At 37.3% G+C, this 19,564-nt stretch overlaps 14 protein-coding genes and 1 pseudogene across 14 annotated transcripts; 6 read left to right on the top strand and 9 right to left on the bottom strand.

Moving 5' to 3' along the window:
* Nucleotides 1-2,142: 2,142 nt before the first annotated feature.
* Nucleotides 2,143-3,061, bottom strand: LOC149092335 (histone H1-like). Its single transcript, XM_089256058.1, has one exon. It carries the CDS (start codon nt 2,969-2,971, stop codon nt 2,222-2,224), a length of 750 nt encoding a protein of 249 aa, XP_089112184.1. The 5' UTR covers nt 2,972-3,061; the 3' UTR covers nt 2,143-2,221.
* Nucleotides 3,062-4,104: 1,043 nt separating this feature from the next.
* On the bottom strand, nt 4,105-4,634 carry LOC149092334 (histone H3). The gene has a single exon (XM_089256055.1). It carries the CDS (start codon nt 4,579-4,581, stop codon nt 4,171-4,173), a length of 411 nt encoding a protein of 136 aa, XP_089112181.1. The 5' UTR covers nt 4,582-4,634; the 3' UTR covers nt 4,105-4,170.
* A 255-nt stretch (nt 4,635-4,889) lies between these two features.
* LOC149092333 (histone H4) lies at nt 4,890-5,201 on the top strand. Its single transcript, XM_089256757.1, has one exon. The coding sequence runs from the start codon at nt 4,890-4,892 to the stop codon at nt 5,199-5,201; it is 312 nt and encodes a 103-aa protein (XP_089112883.1).
* A 609-nt stretch (nt 5,202-5,810) lies between these two features.
* On the bottom strand, nt 5,811-6,298 carry LOC149092332 (histone H2A). Its single transcript, XM_089265648.1, has one exon. The coding sequence runs from the start codon at nt 6,224-6,226 to the stop codon at nt 5,852-5,854; it is 375 nt and encodes a 124-aa protein (XP_089121774.1). The 5' UTR covers nt 6,227-6,298; the 3' UTR covers nt 5,811-5,851.
* A 168-nt stretch (nt 6,299-6,466) lies between these two features.
* LOC149092331 (histone H2B) lies at nt 6,467-6,838 on the top strand. Its single transcript, XM_089256756.1, has one exon. The coding sequence runs from the start codon at nt 6,467-6,469 to the stop codon at nt 6,836-6,838; it is 372 nt and encodes a 123-aa protein (XP_089112882.1).
* Nucleotides 6,839-7,221: 383 nt separating this feature from the next.
* On the bottom strand, nt 7,222-8,114 carry LOC149092330 (histone H1-like). The gene has a single exon (XM_089265795.1). It carries the CDS (start codon nt 8,048-8,050, stop codon nt 7,301-7,303), a length of 750 nt encoding a protein of 249 aa, XP_089121921.1. The 5' UTR covers nt 8,051-8,114; the 3' UTR covers nt 7,222-7,300.
* A 1,217-nt stretch (nt 8,115-9,331) lies between these two features.
* Nucleotides 9,332-9,857, bottom strand: LOC149092329 (histone H3). Its single transcript, XM_089256048.1, has one exon. It carries the CDS (start codon nt 9,806-9,808, stop codon nt 9,398-9,400), a length of 411 nt encoding a protein of 136 aa, XP_089112174.1. The 5' UTR covers nt 9,809-9,857; the 3' UTR covers nt 9,332-9,397.
* Nucleotides 9,858-9,955: 98 nt separating this feature from the next.
* LOC149092328 (histone H4) lies at nt 9,956-10,491 on the top strand. Its single transcript, XM_089256049.1, has one exon. The coding sequence runs from the start codon at nt 10,118-10,120 to the stop codon at nt 10,427-10,429; it is 312 nt and encodes a 103-aa protein (XP_089112175.1). The 5' UTR covers nt 9,956-10,117; the 3' UTR covers nt 10,430-10,491.
* Nucleotides 10,492-11,033: 542 nt separating this feature from the next.
* Nucleotides 11,034-11,521, bottom strand: LOC149092327 (histone H2A). Its single transcript, XM_089265438.1, has one exon. It carries the CDS (start codon nt 11,447-11,449, stop codon nt 11,075-11,077), a length of 375 nt encoding a protein of 124 aa, XP_089121564.1. The 5' UTR covers nt 11,450-11,521; the 3' UTR covers nt 11,034-11,074.
* A 113-nt stretch (nt 11,522-11,634) lies between these two features.
* LOC149092326 (histone H2B) lies at nt 11,635-12,126 on the top strand. The gene has a single exon (XM_089265439.1). The coding sequence runs from the start codon at nt 11,690-11,692 to the stop codon at nt 12,059-12,061; it is 372 nt and encodes a 123-aa protein (XP_089121565.1). The 5' UTR covers nt 11,635-11,689; the 3' UTR covers nt 12,062-12,126.
* Nucleotides 12,127-12,443: 317 nt separating this feature from the next.
* Nucleotides 12,444-18,599, bottom strand: LOC149092321 (histone H1-like). The gene is made up of 2 exons (XM_089256150.1): nt 18,033-18,599; nt 12,444-12,831 (listed from the first exon to the last, which is right to left on the bottom strand). Exons 1-2 carry the CDS (start codon nt 18,495-18,497, stop codon nt 12,523-12,525), a joined length of 774 nt encoding a protein of 257 aa, XP_089112276.1. The 5' UTR covers nt 18,498-18,599; the 3' UTR covers nt 12,444-12,522.
* On the bottom strand, nt 14,503-15,012 carry LOC149092325 (histone H3). The gene has a single exon (XM_089265790.1). The coding sequence runs from the start codon at nt 14,977-14,979 to the stop codon at nt 14,569-14,571; it is 411 nt and encodes a 136-aa protein (XP_089121916.1). The 5' UTR covers nt 14,980-15,012; the 3' UTR covers nt 14,503-14,568.
* On the top strand, nt 15,126-15,661 carry LOC149092324 (histone H4). The gene has a single exon (XM_089265791.1). It carries the CDS (start codon nt 15,288-15,290, stop codon nt 15,597-15,599), a length of 312 nt encoding a protein of 103 aa, XP_089121917.1. The 5' UTR covers nt 15,126-15,287; the 3' UTR covers nt 15,600-15,661.
* Nucleotides 16,204-16,691, bottom strand: LOC149092323 (histone H2A). The gene has a single exon (XM_089265537.1). It carries the CDS (start codon nt 16,617-16,619, stop codon nt 16,245-16,247), a length of 375 nt encoding a protein of 124 aa, XP_089121663.1. The 5' UTR covers nt 16,620-16,691; the 3' UTR covers nt 16,204-16,244.
* LOC149092322 (histone H2B-like) lies at nt 16,803-17,295 on the top strand (annotated as a pseudogene).
* Nucleotides 18,600-19,564: the final 965 nt, after the last annotated feature.

The raw sequence follows: 19,564 nt of genomic DNA, 5'->3' as shown, positions 1-19,564 counted from the left end.
CCGATGAGCAGGTGTCGATGCTAATGCAACGCATTTTCTCTAAAATATGCCAAGCCATTAATGTGACGATTAAAACATTTGTCTAAATTACCTTATCAACATATCACTTGATTAGCCTGAATCAACCTATGCTACCTAGGCTATTCAAACACTTCCCAGTGACACTTCAATTAACATTATGTTGTAGTCTTCTTAATCGATAAATGTATGTTAACATAATGTTAGTCGTTTAATTTCTCTTAACATCGAATTATCTAAACTGAGTTGTTGCTTGACACTTATAGCCGCTATTTGGGCCACTTAAGAACGACGGTCCGTAGCCCCTGGTCTATTATTTGCATGTTGTTCTGCCCAAGTGAAGGGGCATTGGTAATCAGAGCTATTTAAATACGATTCTTAAATTCCATTTGTCTATGTGTGTGTGGAATTGTAACAAACACAATCCAGACATACATATTTCTTTCCTTATCATATGCAACAAGCAACTCGAAGCATTCGTGGACTTGTTCAGCACGCCTGCTGAATAATCCTTTACGATTCGATTTGAAAAGCCTCGCTCGGTCGCTTGCTCGCTCGCTCATATAGTGACCACAGAGCTCCAGCCTCAGCCTCAGCCATGGAGAGCAATCAGTGGGCAAAGATCAATTACATACAATGGTCTGCATTGACGGTGACGTATGTTGCGCAAAGGCTATTAACTTTGCTTAATTGAATTAGATTTCGTGTAGGGATAAATGAAAGACACCCTACCACAAAATGTTGCATGACAGTCAATGCCTTGACTTTCCATTACTCAAATGGGGAGAACTTCTTCCGACGTACATACATACATATGTATTTCCACTGCTCGAGCACATGTGCATGTAAGCATAGTGTATACCGCCGTCGAGCAGCCTGCAATATAGTCTATGGGCATTCTTGGCTGCTATTTAAGTTGGTTATCCCAACACCCCAGATCGCTGTGCGCCGTTGCAGGAGCGTATTACTTGTAGGAGTTTGCATGTTTTAAAACAATTTTAATTGCCTTTGCGTGTTTAGTGATGTTTTGATACGTTTACTGCCATTATGCGTATTTAGAACAGACTACAGACACCGAGCTGACGCTCTCTCGTTTTGCTTTATTAAATTGATGAAATAATTTCTTTAAAATATTTGAATGAGCTATATTTTGTAATTAACAACTTATGGGCTAGAGAGTACAGCAATCGGCAGAGTAACGCAATCACATCAATTCCACCTGAATTTATCTCCGAAAATGGACTTTTACGATTTCTTAAGCATTTAGCGGATGATACTCTGGTGTGCAATTTTTACATTGTTCTGTTTATAATTTAATTATGAATCAAAAAAATATGGCTACTTTAAAATAAAAAATTTCTATTTTCGCTTAAACTTTAAAAGTTTTCTTCTTATTAAGAAAAGTTAAAGTATTAAATTCGCTAAAATACATGTGATGTCAGTGTCATTTACTAAAGTTCAATTTATATACATACGTTATTCCGTAACGTCGCAAAGTCCAATTTTGCGTTACGTTGAAGTTGGTATTTTTATCTTAACGAGAATGATCAAACTGCGCAGCTATCTACCTACCACCACAGAAAATTTAACAGCTGTTTGCAGCTTTTATGGCAGTCCATGTAGAGCTGGATATCGATATTGGTCCCACTCGATAACCACGATAGTTTGAGAAGGTAAATTCAATAATATCGCTAAAAAATGTATTGATGGAATAAGTAATTTAAATGATTTAACAATGTACGTTTATTTAACTCAAAGCAAATATGTTATATACAAATTATAATTAATCACTTTACTCATTAAAATTATAATTAATCATTTTATTAATTAGTTGAATATTTATAACAAAGTAAATGAGCAGAATACAAAAACATTGATCACATAAACTTCTTATAAACTACAAACTATTTTGAAATTCATTATCAACAATAAATAAAAAGATTTGAATAACAAAACAAGTTTGAATTAAATTAAAAACAAATGTTATGTTTTTATCGTAGAGTAAAGAACGAACTTCGAATATAATTTAGTAATTTTTTTCTAATTGGCCCTCTTCTTTTATAATGGCTTATAGATATGATTATGAAAGTATTTTTTTACTCTGTGAAATATGTAATAGTAGTCCTGAAAAGGACTTTGATTAATTGCAAATTTCATTGTTTTGAAATTCGTTTATACCCTGCCGAGTAATTTCGAAGTGAAATTACTTCTTTGTTGCGGACGCAGCCTTTGCTTTTGGCTTCTTTGCAGCGGCTTTTTTCGGGGATGCTGCAGAGACTACCTTTTTGGGCTTAGCACTTGTAGTTTTAGGTTTCGGCGTCTTTGGCTTTGCTGCGCTTGACTTTGCCGCCTTTGCTGTTGTGGGCTTTGCTTTAATGGTTCCCACTTTCTTTGCATCTTTGGCCTTCGCTTTGTCTGCTTTCTTTTTGTCGGTACTCTTTTTGGCCACCACAGCCTTCGATAACTTCTTATCAGCAGTACCCTTTACTTTTTTGGTGGCAGATATACTCTTCTTTTTGGGTGCTGCCGATGCAGTTACCTTCTTAGTTTTCTTCTCTATGGAGGATGCCTTTGGCTTGGGCTCCTTTTTGGACGATGCAGACAGCTTAAATGAACCAGATGCACCCTTCCCTTTTGTTTGGATCAACTTTCCACTCGCAACTGAATTCTTTAGGTACTTCTTAATAAAAGGAGCCAGTTTCTGGGCATCACACTTGTAAGTGGCACTGATGTATTTCTTAATAGCCAAAAGGGATGAGCCTCCACGTTCCTTAAGATTTTTTATCGATGCATCCACCATCTGCTGAGTTGGTGGGTGTGTTGGAGGGGCCGCTGTTTTCTTTGCCTTAGATGCGGATGCAGATGCAGGCTTTTTAGTGGCCACCTTCTTCTCAGCTGGGGCTGTTTGTGGAGTCACAGGGGACGCGGATACAGCAACTGCGGAATCAGACATCTTGTATTATTCACTTCGTTACTTTTCACTTTATAATAAACAAAACGAAACGTTTTAGTTTTTGTTTAATTCGAAAATACCATGAAATTTGGTCACCCGTTTGGATGAGAATCGAGGAGGAAGGCTGAACGAGAATGTTTGTGCCTTTGAATATACGATACGCAAAAGTTTACAATGACCATTTTATTGACTTGTCTTTTTGAACAGTTTAAATTTGATATCTGCACTAAAACCGTTTGTAATTCTATTCTTAAATGTTTGAAATATCCATAAAGTTAGTTTTTACATACATTTTTATTATTTCATGATTTTTAATTGCCCCTCAAAGTTAGGCTTTGTATGAATGCAAAATAAGTTATCTTGAAAAAACAATGTTTTTAATTGGATAATAATAAAAATATTAATATATAAATTTAAAAGATAATAATTTATTAATTTGTTAATTAAATGCATCTATTAATATAAGCATACCCTATAGATAAATACATTAAATTTGATTTCAACTAAACCATTTGCCGTTAAAGACAGTCATGCTTTTGATCCAACGCAATACGAAAATCATTCGGAATAATAAAAACTAATAATGAAAATGTTTATATATCAATTTAAAAGATAATAATTCATTCATTTGTTAATTAAATGTAACTATTAATACAAGCATAACCTATAGATTTATATATTAAATATCATTTCAACTAAACTAATAGCCGTTCAAAGCATTCATGCTCTTAAGCCAAAGCAATATACAAATCGTTCAGAAAAATAAATTCTTCCTTTTAACATTAATAATATAAATTACAAAATTAGAATTTACTAACTTCAAACATATAATCATTTCATACCATCAGATTCAAAATAACATTTCAGATACACTTATTTAGCGCAAATAAATACATCAGCGTTAAGACACAAGGCACAAAAAAGAAAATATATACATATGTAGATAAATTCTTACTTGTATTCAATCAGAAATAAGTTTATCTTAATTGAAAAGCAATTGGCTAACCACTGTAAATATATAATTTACACTAAACGCTTTATAATAAAAATGCAATTTTAAAAAATCAGAAAGCTATATTGTGCTATTTAAAGACAAAACGAAAATAAGAATCTCCTTGTTAGAAATATTGTGGTCCTGAAAAGGACCGATTTGTTGGATGTTGCTTGTAATAATATACTAAACAGAATAGCGAAGCGATTTAAGCGCGCTCGCCACGGATACGTCTGGCCAGTTGAATGTCCTTGGGCATGATCGTGACGCGTTTGGCATGAATGGCGCACAAATTTGTATCTTCGAATAGACCAACCAAGTAGGCTTCGCTAGCTTCCTGTAAAGCCATTACAGCTGAGCTTTGGAAACGAAGATCAGTCTTGAAGTCCTGAGCGATTTCACGGACTAGACGCTGGAACGGCAACTTGCGAATAAGCAATTCTGTGCTCTTCTGGTAACGACGAATTTCACGCAGAGCAACTGTACCAGGGCGATAGCGATGAGGTTTTTTCACACCGCCAGTAGCTGGTGCACTTTTACGTGCTGCTTTAGTAGCCAACTGCTTACGAGGAGCCTTGCCTCCAGTTGACTTCCGAGCGGTCTGCTTTGTACGAGCCATTCCTTCACAATTTTAAATTACACTGTCACAGTTCAAAACACAATGGTCGGTCGGTGGACCTTGACATTGCTTATATAGGAAAATGATGGTGCGTTAGAAAGAGATCGACATACTCAATGCTATGCGCTCTTGCTCTGCTCTGCTCTACTCAGCTGTTGTAAATGTTGCAAGGGTAGTGTGTGAGCGAGATGCAAGCAGTATGTGCTCTCTCAAGTTTTCGGATATCTCGGTATAAATAGCGGTGGTTCTGTTGAGAGACATTAGAGTATTTCTGACATTCGTGAAGTGCGTTTATATAAAAGTGAAAAATGACTGGTCGTGGTAAAGGTGGCAAGGGCTTGGGTAAAGGAGGTGCAAAGCGTCATCGCAAAGTGTTGCGTGATAATATCCAGGGTATCACGAAGCCAGCTATCCGTCGGTTAGCTCGTCGTGGTGGCGTGAAGCGAATCTCTGGATTAATCTATGAAGAAACTCGTGGCGTTCTCAAGGTCTTTTTGGAAAATGTTATTCGCGATGCTGTCACATACACTGAACATGCCAAGAGAAAGACAGTCACAGCCATGGATGTTGTTTATGCATTGAAGAGGCAAGGTCGTACACTATACGGTTTTGGCGGTTAAGAAAGAACGAGTACAACAAACAACTTACATTCGTAACAATCGGTCCTTTTCAGGACCACCAATATATTTCTTTAAAAGAGCTTAAAAATATGAAATTCAATAATAATTCTCTATAGTAGACCCGCTATTAAGTTCTCTAGCAGCGAAATATATGCTGCTGTTGTACTGCGTTGACATCCTCAACATCTATGCCTCGACTCGCTAGTTCTGTCTCTCGCCACACTCGCTCCCTCTCTCTGCTGACAGACGATGATGTCCATAGGCATCCGACCAAGAGTTCTATGTAGTTCGACTAGCAGGAAACGCAATTCTTGTATGTATTCGAAGAATACTACACACCAAATTTGTTATTCAAACCAACCAGCAACCAACATTTAAATGAAAAAATGGCTGTACCTTAGTACAGTCACGAATGTCTGCATATATTGAATTGCTTATTATATTATACTTATTATGTATTTATTATACTTATTATTTATCAATCATGTCATCTATGTACTCTTGTACCGTCACGAATGTCTGCATATTTTAAATTGCTTACTTATTAAATTATATTTTTATTTATACTAATATATGAAAAATAAAATCTCTTTGGTATTTTTGGTCGTCCTGAAAAGGACGTTTGGTTTTGGTTTTAGTTAATTCGAATCTTAAGCCTTCTTTTCGGTCTTCTTGGGCAACAGAACTGCTTGGATGTTAGGCAACACACCGCCCTGGGCAATAGTGACGCCCGAAAGGAGTTTGTTCAACTCTTCATCGTTGCGGATGGCCAATTGCAGATGGCGAGGGATAATTCTGGTTTTCTTGTTATCGCGGGCTGCATTACCAGCCAACTCCAAAACTTCAGCGGCCAAATATTCCATAACAGCCGCCAAGTAAACTGGCGCACCGGCACCAACACGCTCGGCATAGTTACCCTTGCGAAGAAGACGATGAATACGACCAACGGGAAACTGCAGGCCGGCGCGGTTTGAACGCGACTTTGCCTTTCCCTTCACTTTTCCACCTTTACCGCGACCAGACATTATATATTCCTTTTATTCTTTTTACACTTTTTCACTCAACAAACAAGAATCGAATACCCAACATCCTCAACATGCCAACTTATACTTTTTTACCTACCTACTTTTTCAGCTAAAGAGGGTGAGTTGTGCTATACGCAAACATGAAAACGTTGTTCGAAAAATCCTACAAATGTTAACCAAGTTGTATCGGTTCTGTCAAACATTTGGGAAGTGAGTAAAAGTGAAATTGAGTGAATAACAATGCCGCCTAAGACAAGTGGAAAGGCAGCCAAAAAGGCTGGCAAGGCCCAGAAGAATATTACCAAGAATGATAAGAAGAAGAAGCGCAAGAGGAAGGAAAGTTATGCCATCTATATTTACAAAGTGCTGAAGCAGGTCCATCCTGATACTGGAATCTCGTCGAAAGCAATGAGCATCATGAACAGCTTTGTGAACGACATTTTTGAGCGTATTGCTGCTGAGGCCTCTCGTTTGGCACACTACAATAAACGTTCAACGATTACCAGTCGGGAAATCCAAACTGCAGTCCGTCTTCTGTTGCCCGGAGAGTTGGCCAAGCACGCTGTCAGTGAAGGAACAAAGGCAGTAACCAAGTACACTAGCTCCAAGTAAATCTTAGCTCGATGTATGCAGATCATCTAAAAGCAGAAGCAAAAGGCCCTTTTCAGGGCCACAAATCTTTTTTCAAAGAATATTAAATATTTCAATGAATATTTCTATTGTGATATTATGTACAATAATCAAAACTATCTCACAAGACCATATTTTGTGTTTAATTTCGTAAAGAGAAACATTTAGCGATTCGAAGCCTAACCAGGAAGAACAACTACCAAATTTATCTCACAAAACCATATTGTGTGTTTTTATCGTAGTGTAAAGAACGAACTTCGAATATAATTTAGTAATTTTTTTCTAATTGGCCTCTTCTTTTATAATGGCTTATAGATATGATTATGAAAGTATTTTTTTTCTCTGTGAAATATGTAATAGTAGTCCTGAAAAGGACTTTGATTAATTGCAAATTTCATTGTTTTGAAATTCGTTTATACCCTGCCGAGTAATTTCGAAGTGAAATTACTTCTTTGTTGCGGACGCAGCCTTTGCTTTTGGCTTCTTTGCAGCGGCTTTTTTCGGGGATGCTGCAGAGACTACCTTTTTAGGCTTAGCACTTGTAGTTTTAGGTTTCGGCGTCTTTGGCTTTGCTGCGCTTGACTTTGCCGCCTTTGCTGTTGTGGGCTTTGCTTTAATGGTTCCCACTTTCTTTGCATCTTTGGCCTTCGCTTTGTCTGCTTTCTTTTTGTCGGTACTCTTTTTGGCCACCACAGCCTTCGATAACTTCTTATCAGCAGTACCCTTTACTTTTTTGGTGGCAGATATACTCTTCTTTTTGGGTGCTGCCGATGCAGTTACCTTCTTAGTTTTCTTCTCTATGGAGGATGCCTTTGGCTTGGGCTCCTTTTTGGACGATGCAGACAGCTTAAATGAACCAGATGCACCCTTCCCTTTTGTTTGGATCAACTTTCCACTCGCAACTGAATTCTTTAGGTACTTCTTAATAAAAGGAGCCAGTTTCTGGGCATCACACTTGTAAGTGGCACTGATGTATTTCTTAATAGCCAAAAGGGATGAGCCTCCACGTTCCTTAAGATTTTTTATCGATGCATCCACCATCTGCTGAGTTGGTGGGTGTGTTGGAGGGGCCGCTGTTTTCTTTGCCTTAGATGCGGATGCAGATGCAGGCTTTTTAGTGGCCACCTTCTTCTCAGCTGGGGCTGTTTGTGGAGTCACAGGGGACGCGGATACAGCAACTGCGGAATCAGACATCTTGTACTATTCAATTCGTTACTTTTCACTTTATAATAAACAAAACGAAACGTTTTAGTTTTTGTTTAATTCGAAAATACCATGAAATTTGGTCACCCGTTTGGATGAGAATCGAGGAGGAAGGCTGAACGAGAATGTTTGTACCTTTGAATATACGATACGCAAAAGTTTACAATGACCATTTTATTGACTTGTCTTTTTGAACAGTTTAAATTTGATATCTGCACTAAAACCGTTTGTAATTCTATTCTTAAATGTTTGAAATATCCATAAAGTTAGTTTTTACATACATTTTTATAATTTCATGATTTTTAATTGCCCCTCAAAGTTAGGCTTTGTATGAATGCAAAATAAGTTATCTTGAAAAAACAATGTTTTTAATTGGATAATAATAAAAATATTAATATATAAATTTAAAAGATAATAATTTATTAATTTGTTAATTAAATGCAACTATTAATATAAGCATACCCTATAGATAAATACATTAAATTTGATTTCAACTAAACCATTTGCCGTTAAAGACAGTCATGCTTTTGATCCAACGCAATACGAAAATCATTCGGAATAATAAAAACTAATAATGAAAATGTTTATATATCAATTTAAAAGATAATAATTCATTCATTTGTTAATTAAATGTAACTATTAATACAAGCATAACCTATAGATTTATATATTAAATATCATTTCAACTAAACTAATAGCCGTTCAAAGCATTCATGCTCTTAAGCCAAAGCAATATACAAATCGTTCAGAAAAATAAATTCTTCCTTTTAACATTAATAATATAAATTACAAAATTAGAATTTACTAACTTCAAACATATAATCATTTCATACCATCAGATTCAAAATAACATTTCAGATACACTTATTTAGCGCAAATAAATACATCAGCGTTAAGACACAAGGCACAAAAAAGAAAATATATACATATGTAGATAAATTCTTACTTGTATTCAATCAGAAATAAGTTTATCTTAATTGAAAAGCAATTGGCTAACCACTGTAAATATATAATTTACTCTAAACGCTTTATAATAAAAATGCAATTTTAAAAAATCAGAAAGCTATATTGTGCTATTTAAAGACAAAACAATAATAATAAATAAAATACTTTCTTTAGATGTATAGTATTTTTCAGTAATTTTCTAGATTTGCCTTTAATATATATGTATATATTGTATTATAAGAGACCTACAATTTATAGTTTGAGATCAAATGAAACTTGAAAAAAGTTTGAACGAAAATAGGAATCTCCTTCTTAGAAATATTGTGGTCCTGAAAAGGACCGATTTGTTGGATGTTGCTTGTAATAATATACTAAACAGAATAGCGAAGCGATTTAAGCGCGCTCGCCACGGATACGTCTGGCCAGTTGAATGTCCTTGGGCATGATCGTGACGCGTTTGGCATGAATGGCGCACAAATTTGTATCTTCGAATAGACCAACCAAGTAGGCTTCGCTAGCTTCCTGTAAAGCCATTACAGCTGAGCTTTGGAAACGAAGATCAGTCTTGAAGTCCTGAGCGATTTCACGGACTAGACGCTGGAACGGCAACTTGCGAATAAGCAATTCTGTGCTCTTCTGGTAACGACGAATTTCACGCAGAGCAACTGTACCAGGGCGATAGCGATGAGGTTTTTTCACACCCCCAGTAGCTGGTGCACTTTTACGTGCTGCTTTAGTAGCCAACTGCTTACGAGGAGCCTTGCCTCCAGTTGACTTCCGAGCGGTCTGCTTTGTACGAGCCATTCCTTCACAAATTCTAATTTACACTGTCACAATTCAAAACACAATGGTCGGTCGGTGGCCCTTGACATTGCTTATATAGAAAAATGATGGTGCGTTAGAAAGAGATCGACATACTCAATGCTATGCGCTCTTGCTCTGCTCTGCTCTACTCAGCTGTTGTAAATGTTGCAAGGGTAGTGTGTGAGCGAGATGCAAGCAGTATGTGCTCTCTCAAGTTTTCGGATATCTCGGTATAAATAGCGGTGGTTCTGTTCAGAGACATTAGAGTATTTCTGACATTCGTGAAGTGCGTTTATATAAAAGTGAAAAATGACTGGTCGTGGTAAAGGTGGCAAGGGCTTGGGTAAAGGAGGTGCAAAGCGTCATCGCAAAGTGTTGCGTGATAATATCCAGGGTATCACGAAGCCAGCTATCCGTCGGTTAGCTCGTCGTGGTGGCGTGAAGCGAATCTCTGGATTAATCTATGAAGAAACTCGTGGCGTTCTCAAGGTCTTTTTGGAAAATGTTATTCGCGATGCTGTCACATACACTGAACATGCCAAGAGAAAGACAGTCACAGCCATGGATGTTGTTTATGCATTGAAGAGGCAAGGTCGTACACTATACGGTTTTGGCGGTTAAGAAAGAACGAGTACAACAAACAACTTACATTCGTAACAATCGGTCCTTTTCAGGACCACCAATATATTTCTTTAAAAGAGCTTAAAAATATGAAATTCAATAATGATTCTCTATAGTAGACCCGCTATTAAGTTCTCTAGCAGCGAAATATATGCTGCTGTTGTTGTATTGTGTTGATATCCTCAACTTCTATGCCTCGCCTCGACTCGCTAGTTCTCTCTCGCCACACTCGCTCCCGCTATCTGCTGACAGACGATGATGTCTATAGACATCCGACCAAGAAAGAGTTCTACGTAGTTCGACTAGCAGGAAACGCAATTCTTGTATGTATTCGTAAAATACTACACACCAAATTTGTTATTCAAACCAACCAGCAACCAACATTTCAATGAAAGAATGACTGTACTTTAGTACAGTCACGAATGTCTGCATATATTGAATTGCTTATTATATTACATTTATTATGTAGACTAATACATGAAAAATGTCATCTCTGTACTTTTGTACCGTCAAATGTCTGCATATTTTAATTGCTTATTAAATTATATTTTTTTATTTATACTAATATATGAAAAATAAAATCTCTTTGGTATTTTTGGTCGTCCTGAAAAGGACGTTTGGTTTTGGTTTTAGTTAATTCGAATCTTAAGCCTTCTTTTCGGTCTTCTTGGGCAACAGAACTGCTTGGATGTTAGGCAACACACCGCCCTGGGCAATAGTGACGCCCGAAAGGAGTTTGTTCAACTCTTCATCGTTGCGGATGGCCAATTGCAGATGGCGAGGGATAATTCTGGTTTTCTTGTTATCGCGGGCTGCATTACCAGCCAACTCCAAAACTTCAGCGGCCAAATATTCCATAACAGCCGCCAAGTAAACTGGCGCACCGGCACCAACACGCTCGGCATAGTTACCCTTGCGAAGAAGACGATGAATACGACCAACGGGAAACTGCAGGCCGGCGCGGTTTGAACGCGACTTTGCCTTTCCCTTCACTTTTCCACCTTTACCGCGACCAGACATTATATATTCCTTTTATTCTTTTTACACTTTTTCACTCAACAAACAAGAATCGAATACCCAACATCCTCAACATGCCAACTTATACTTTTTTACCTACCTACTTTTTCAGCTAAAGAGGGTGAGTTGTGCTATACGCAAACATGAAAACGTTGTTCGAAAAATCCTACAAATGTTAACCAAGTTGTATCGGTTCTGTCAAACATTTGGGAAGTGAGTAAAAGTGAAATTGAGTGAATAACAATGCCGCCTAAGACAAGTGGAAAGGCAGCCAAAAAGGCTGGCAAGGCCCAGAAGAATATTACCAAGAATGATAAGAAGAAGAAGCGCAAGAGGAAGGAAAGTTATGCCATCTATATTTACAAAGTGCTGAAGCAGGTCCATCCTGATACTGGAATCTCGTCGAAAGCAATGAGCATCATGAACAGCTTTGTGAACGACATTTTTGAGCGTATTGCTGCTGAGGCCTCTCGTTTGGCACACTACAATAAACGTTCAACGATTACCAGTCGGGAAATCCAAACTGCAGTCCGTCTTCTGTTGCCCGGAGAGTTGGCCAAGCACGCTGTCAGTGAAGGAACAAAGGCAGTAACCAAGTACACTAGCTCCAAGTAAATCTTAGCTCGATGTATGCAGATCATCTAAAAGCAGAAGCAAAAGGCCCTTTTCAGGGCCACAAATCTTTTTTCAAAGAATATTAAATATTTCAATGAATATTTCTATTGTGATATTATGTACAATAATCAAAACTATCTCACAAGACCATATTTTGTGTTTAATTTCGTAAAGAGAAACATTTAGCGATTCGAAGCCTAACCAGGAAGAACAACTACCAAATTTATCTCACAAAACCATATTGTGTGTTTTTATCGTAGTGTAAAGAACGAACTTCGAATATAATTTAGTAATTTTTTCTAATTGGCCTCTTCTTTTATAATGGCTTATAGATATGATTATGAAAGTATTTTTTTTCTCTGTGAAATATGTAATAGTAGTCCTGAAAAGGACTTTGATTAATTGCAAATTTCATTGTTTTGAAATTCGTTTATACCCTGCCGAGTAATTTCGAAGTGAAATTACTTCTTTGTTGCGGACGCAGCCTTTGCTTTTGGCTTCTTTGCAGCGGCTTTTTTCGGGGATGCTGCAGAGACTACCTTTTTAGGCTTAGCACTTGTAGTTTTAGGTTTCGGCGTCTTTGGCTTGCTGCGCTTGACTTTGCCGCCTTTTGCTGTTGTGGGCTTTGCTTTAATGGTTCCCACTTTCTTTGCATCTTTGGCCTTCGCTTTGTCTGCTTTCTTTTTGTCGGTACTCTTTTTGGCCACCACAGCCTTCGATAACTTCTTATCAGCAGTACCCTTTACTTTTTTGGTGGCAGATATACTCTTCTTTTTGGGGTGCTGCCGATGCAGTTACCTTCTTAGTTTCTTCTCTATGGAGGATGCCTTTGGCTTGGGCCTCCTTTTTGGACGATGCAGACAGCTTAAATGAACCAGATGCACCCTTCCCTTTTGTTGCGTGATAATATCCAGGGTATCACGAAGCCAGCTATCCGTCGGTTAGCTCGTCGTGGTGGCGTGAAGCGAATCTCTGGATTAATCTATGATGAAGAAACTCGTGGCGTTTCTCAAGGTCTTTTTGGAAAATGTTATTCGCGATGCTGTCACATACACTGAAACATGCCAAGAGAAAGACAGTCACAGCCATGGATGTTGTTTATGCATTGAAGAGGCAAGGTCGTACACTATACGGTTTGGCGGTTAAGAAAGAACGAGTACAACAAACAACTTACATTCGTAACAATCGGTCCTTTTCAGGACCACCAATATATTTCTTTAAAAGAGCTTAAAATATGAAATTCAATAATGATTCTCTATAGTAGACCGCTATTAAGTTCTCTAGCAGCGAAATATATGCTGCTGTGTTGTATTGTGTTGATATCCTCAACTTCTATGCCTCGCCTCGACTCGCTAGTTCTCTCTCGCCACACTCGCTCCCGCTATCTGCTGACAGACGATGATGATGTCTATAGACATCCGACCAAGAAAGAGTTCTACGTAGTTCGACTAGCAGGAAACGCAATTCTTGTATGTATTCGTAAAAATACTACACACCAAATTTGTTATTCAAACCAACCAGCAACCAACATTTCAATGAAAGAATGACTGTACTTTAGTACAGTCACGAATGTCTGCATATATTGAATTGCTTATTAATTACATTTATTATGTAGACTAATACATGAAAAATGTCATCTCTGTACTTTTGTACCGTCAAATGTCTGCATATTTTAATTGCTTATTAAATTATATTTTTTTATTTATACTAATATATGAAAAATAAAATCTCTTTGGTATTTTGGTCGTCCTGAAAAGGACGTTTGGTTTTGGTTTTAGTTAATTCGAATCTTAAGCCTTCTTTTCGGTCTTCTTGGGCAACAGAACTGCTTGGATGTTAGGCAACACACCGCCCTGGGCAATAGTGACGCCCGAAAGGAGTTTGTTCAACTCTTAAGCTAAAACAATATACAAATCGTTCAGAAAAAATAAATTCTTCCGTTTAACATTAATAATATAAATTACAAAATTAGAATTTACTAACTTCAAACATATAATCATTTCATACCATCAGATTCAAAATAACATTTCAGATACACTTATTTAGCGCAAATAAATACATCAACGTTAAGACACAAGGCACAAAAAAGAAAATATATATGTAGATAAATTCTTACTTGTATTCAATCAGAAATAAGTTTATCTTAATTGAAAAGCAATTGGCTAACCACTGTAAATATATAATTTACACTAAACGCTTTATAATAAAAATGCAATTTTAAAAAATCAGAAAGCTATATTGTGCTATTTAAGACAAAACAATAATAATAAATAAAATACTTTCTTTAGATGTATAGTATTTTTCAGTAATTTTCTAGATTTGCCTTTAATATATATGTATATATTGTATTATAAGAGACCTACAATTTATAGTTTGAGATCAAATGAAACTTGAAAAAAGTTTGAACGAAAATAGGAATCTCCTTCTTAGAAATATTGTGGTCCTGAAAAGGACCGATTTGTTGGATGTTGCTTGTAATAATATACTAAACAGAATAGCGAAGCGATTTAAGCGCGCTCGCCACGGATACGTCTGGCCAGTTGAATGTCCTTGGGCATGATCGTGACGCGTTTGGCATGAATGGCGCACAAATTTGTATCTTCGAATAGACCAACCAAGTAGGCTTCGCTAGCTTCCTGTAAAGCCATTACAGCTGAGCTTTGGAAACGAAGATCAGTCTTGAAGTCCTGAGCGATTTCACGGACTAGACGCTGGAACGGCAACTTGCGAATAAGCAATTCTGTGCTCTTCTGGTAACGACGAATTTCACGCAGAGCAACTGTACCAGGGCGATAGCGATGAGGTTTTTTCACACCCCCAGTAGCTGGTGCACTTTTACGTGCTGCTTTAGTAGCCAACTGCTTACGAGGAGCCTTGCCTCCAGTTGACTTCCGAGCGGTCTGCTTTGTACGAGCCATTCCTTCACAATTTTAAATTACACTGTCACAGTTCAAAACACAATGGTCGGTCGGTGGACCTTGACATTGCTTATATAGGAAAATGATGGTGCGTTAGAAAGAGATCGACATACTCAATGCTATGCGCTCTTGCTCTGCTCTGCTCTACTCAGCTGTTGTAAATGTTGCAAGGGTAGTGTGTGAGCGAGATGCAAGCAGTATGTGCTCTCTCAAGTTTTCGGATATCTCGGTATAAATAGCGGTGGTTCTGTTCAGAGACATTAGAGTATTTCTGACATTCGTGAAGTGCGTTTATATAAAAGTGAAAAATGACTGGTCGTGGTAAAGGTGGCAAGGGCTTGGGTAAAGGAGGTGCAAAGCGTCATCGCAAAGTGTTGCGTGATAATATCCAGGGTATCACGAAGCCAGCTATCCGTCGGTTAGCTCGTCGTGGTGGCGTGAAGCGAATCTCTGGATTAATCTATGAAGAAACTCGTGGCGTTCTCAAGGTCTTTTTGGAAAATGTTATTCGCGATGCTGTCACATACACTGAACATGCCAAGAGAAAGACAGTCACAGCCATGGATGTTGTTTATGCATTGAAGAGGCAAGGTCGTACACTATACGGTTTTGGCGGTTAAGAAAGAACGAGTACAACAAACAACTTACATTCGTAACAATCGGTCCTTTTCAGGACCACCAATATATTTCTTTAAAAGAGCTTAAAAATATGAAATTCAATAATGATTCTCTATAGTAGACCCGCTATTAAGTTCTCTAGCAGCGAAATATATGCTGCTGTTGTTGTATTGTGTTGATATCCTCAACTTCTATGCCTCGCCTCGACTCGCTAGTTCTCTCTCGCCACACTCGCTCCCGCTATCTGCTGACAGACGATGATGTCTATAGACATCCGACCAAGAAAGAGTTCTACGTAGTTCGACTAGCAGGAAACGCAATTCTTGTATGTATTCGTAAAATACTACACACCAAATTTGTTATTCAAACCAACCAGCAACCAACATTTCAATGAAAGAATGACTGTACTTTAGTACAGTCACGAATGTCTGCATATATTGAATTGCTTATTATATTACATTTATTATGTAGACTAATACATGAAAAATGTCATCTCTGTACTTTTGTACCGTCAAATGTCTGCATATTTTAATTGCTTATTAAATTATATTTTTTTATTTATACTAATATATGAAAAATAAAATCTCTTTGGTATTTTTGGTCGTCCTGAAAAGGACGTTTGGTTTTGGTTTTAGTTAATTCGAATCTTAAGCCTTCTTTTCGGTCTTCTTGGGCAACAGAACTGCTTGGATGTTAGGCAACACACCGCCCTGGGCAATAGTGACGCCCGAAAGGAGTTTGTTCAACTCTTCATCGTTGCGGATGGCCAATTGCAGATGGCGAGGGATAATTCTGGTTTTCTTGTTATCGCGGGCTGCATTACCAGCCAACTCCAAAACTTCAGCGGCCAAATATTCCATAACAGCCGCCAAGTAAACTGGCGCACCGGCACCAACACGCTCGGCATAGTTACCCTTGCGAAGAAGACGATGAATACGACCAACGGGAAACTGCAGGCCGGCGCGGTTTGAACGCGACTTTGCCTTTCCCTTCACTTTTCCACCTTTACCGCGACCAGACATTATATATTCCTTTTATTCTTTTTACACTTTTTCACTCAACAAACAAGAATCGAATACCCAACATCCTCAACATGCCAACTTATACTTTTTTACCTACCTACTTTTTCAGCTAAAGAGGGTGAGTTGTGCTATACGCAAACATGAAAACGTTGTTCGAAAAATCCTACAAATGTTAACCAAGTTGTATCGGTTCTGTCAAACATTTGGGAAGTGAGTAAAAGTGAAATTGAGTGAATAACAATGCCGCCTAAGACAAGTGGAAAGGCAGCCAAAAAGGCTGGCAAGGCCCAGAAGAATATTACCAAGAATGATAAGAAGAAGAAGCGCAAGAGGAAGGAAAGTTATGCCATCTATATTTACAAAGTGCTGAAGCAGGTCCATCCTGATACTGGAATCTCGTCGAAAGCAATGAGCATCATGAACAGCTTTGTGAACGACATTTTGAGCGTATTGCTGCTGAGGCCTCTCGTTTGGCACACTACAACAAACGTTCAACGATTACCAGTCGGGAAATCCAAACTGCAGTCCGTCTTCTGTTGCCCGGAGAGTTGGCCAAGCACGCTGTCAGTGAAGGAACAAAGGCAGTAACCAAGTACACTAGCTCCAAGTAAATCTTAGCTCGATGTATGCAGATCATCTAAAAGCAGAAGCAAAAGGCCCTTTTCAGGGCCACAAATCTTTTTCAAAGAATATTAAATATTTCAATGAATATTTCTATTGTGATATTATGTACAATAATCAAAACTATCTCACAAAACCATATTTTGTGTTTTTTTCGTAAAGAGAAACATTTAGCGATTAGAAGCCTATCAGGACGAACAACTATCAAATCTATCTCAAAAAATCTGCTTGTGTTTTTATCGAAGAGAAGAGAACTAACATCGAATATAATCTAGTCATTTTTGTTGTCTATATATGCCCTTCCTTCTTTTATTTTTACCCCGAACCCATTGAAAATGGGAAATCAGGGTATAATGGTTTTGTTTAATATTGACCTAGTTACGTTTATGAAGTTATTTTTTTCTCTTGGAACTATGTAATAGTAGTCCTGAAAGGACTTGATTAATGGCAAATTTCATAGTTTTGAAATTCGTTTATACCCTGGCGGAGTAATTTCGAAGTGAAATTACTTCTTTGTTGCGGACGCAGCAGCTTTTGCCTTTGGTTCTTTGCAGCTACTTTTTTCTCGGTGATGCTGCCGAAACAACCCTTTTAGGCTTAGCACTTGTAGTTTAGGTTTCGGAGTCTTGGCTTTGCTGCGCTTGACTTTGCCGCCCTTTGCTGTTGTGGGCTTTGCTTTAATGGTTCCTACTTTCTTTGCATCTTTGGCCTTCGCTTTGTCCGCTTTCTTTTGTCGGTACTCTTTTTGGCCACCACAGCCTTCGATAACTTCTTATCAGCAGTACCCTTTACTTTTTTGGTGGCAGATATACTCTTCTTTTTGGGTGCTGCCGATGCAGTTACCTTCTTAGTTTTCTTCTCTATGGAGGATGCCTTTGGCTTGGGCTCCTTTTTGGACGATGCAGACAGCTTAAATGAACCAGATGCACCCTTCCCTTTTGTTTGGATCAACTTTCCACTCGCAACTGAATTCTTTAGGTACTTCTTAATAAAAGGAGCCAGTTTCTGGGCATCACACTTGTAAGTGGCACTGATGTATTTCTTAATAGCCAAAAGGGATGAGCCTCCACGTTCCTTAAGATTTTTTATCGATGCATCCACCATCTGCTGAGTTGGTGGGTGTGTTGGAGGGGCCGCTGTTTTCTTTGCCTTAGATGCGGATGCAGATGCAGGCTTTTTAGTGGCCACCTTCTTCTCAGCTGGGGCTGTTTGTGGAGTCACAGGGGACGCGGATACAGCAACTGCGGAATCAGACATCTTGTATTATTCACTTCGTTACTTTTCACTTTATAATAAACAAAACGAAACGTTTTAGTTTTTGTTTAATTCGAAAATACCATGAAATTTGGTCACCCGTTTGGATGAGAATCGAGGAGGAAGGCTGAACGAGAATGTTTGTGCCTTTGAATATACGATACGCAAAAGTTTACAATGACCATTTTATTGACTTGTCTTTTTGAACAGTTTAAATTTGATATCTGCACTAAAACCGTTTGTAATTCTATTCTTAAATGTTTGAAATATCCATAAAGTTAGTTTTTACATACATTTTTATTATTTCATGATTTTTAATTGCCCCTCAAAGTTAGGCTTTGTATGAATGCAAAATAAGTTATCTTGAAAAAACAATGTTTTTAATTGGATAATAATAAAAATATTAATATATAAATTTAAAAGATAATAATTTATTAATTTGTTAATTAAATGCAACTATTAATATAAGCATACCCTATAGATAAATACATTAAATTTGATTTCAACTAAACCATTTGCCGTTAAAGACAGTCATGCTTTTGATCCAACGCAATACGAAAATCATTCGGAATAATAAAAACTAATAATGAAAATGTTTATATATCAATTTAAAAGATAATAATTCATTCATTTGTTAATTAAATGTAACTATTAATACAAGCATAACCTATAGATTTATATATTAAATATCATTTCAACTAAACTAATAGCCGTTCAAAGCATTCATGCTCTTAAGCCAAAGCAATATACAAATCGTTCAGAAAAATAAATTCTTCCTTTTAACATTAATAATATAAATTACAAAATTAGAATTTACTAACTTCAAACATATAATCATTTCATACCATCAGATTCAAAATAACATTTCAGATACACTTATTTAGCGCAAATAAATACATCAGCGTTAAGACACAAGGCACAAAAAAGAAAATATATATGTAGATAAATTCTTACTTGTATTCAATCAGAAATAAGTTTATCTTAATTGAAAAGCAATTGGCTAACCACTGTAAATATATAATTTACACTAAACGCTTTATAATAAAAATGCAATTTTAAAAAATCAGAAA

The sequence above is a fragment of the Drosophila navojoa genome, chromosome 2 (assembly GCF_054131105.1).
Source record: "Drosophila navojoa isolate 15081-1374.11 chromosome 2, UAZ_NAV_1.0, whole genome shotgun sequence".
NCBI lineage: Eukaryota > Metazoa > Arthropoda > Insecta > Diptera > Drosophilidae > Drosophila > Drosophila navojoa.
The sequence above is the reverse complement of the archived record's forward strand: the minus strand, read 5'-3'. Positions and strand labels throughout refer to the sequence as shown.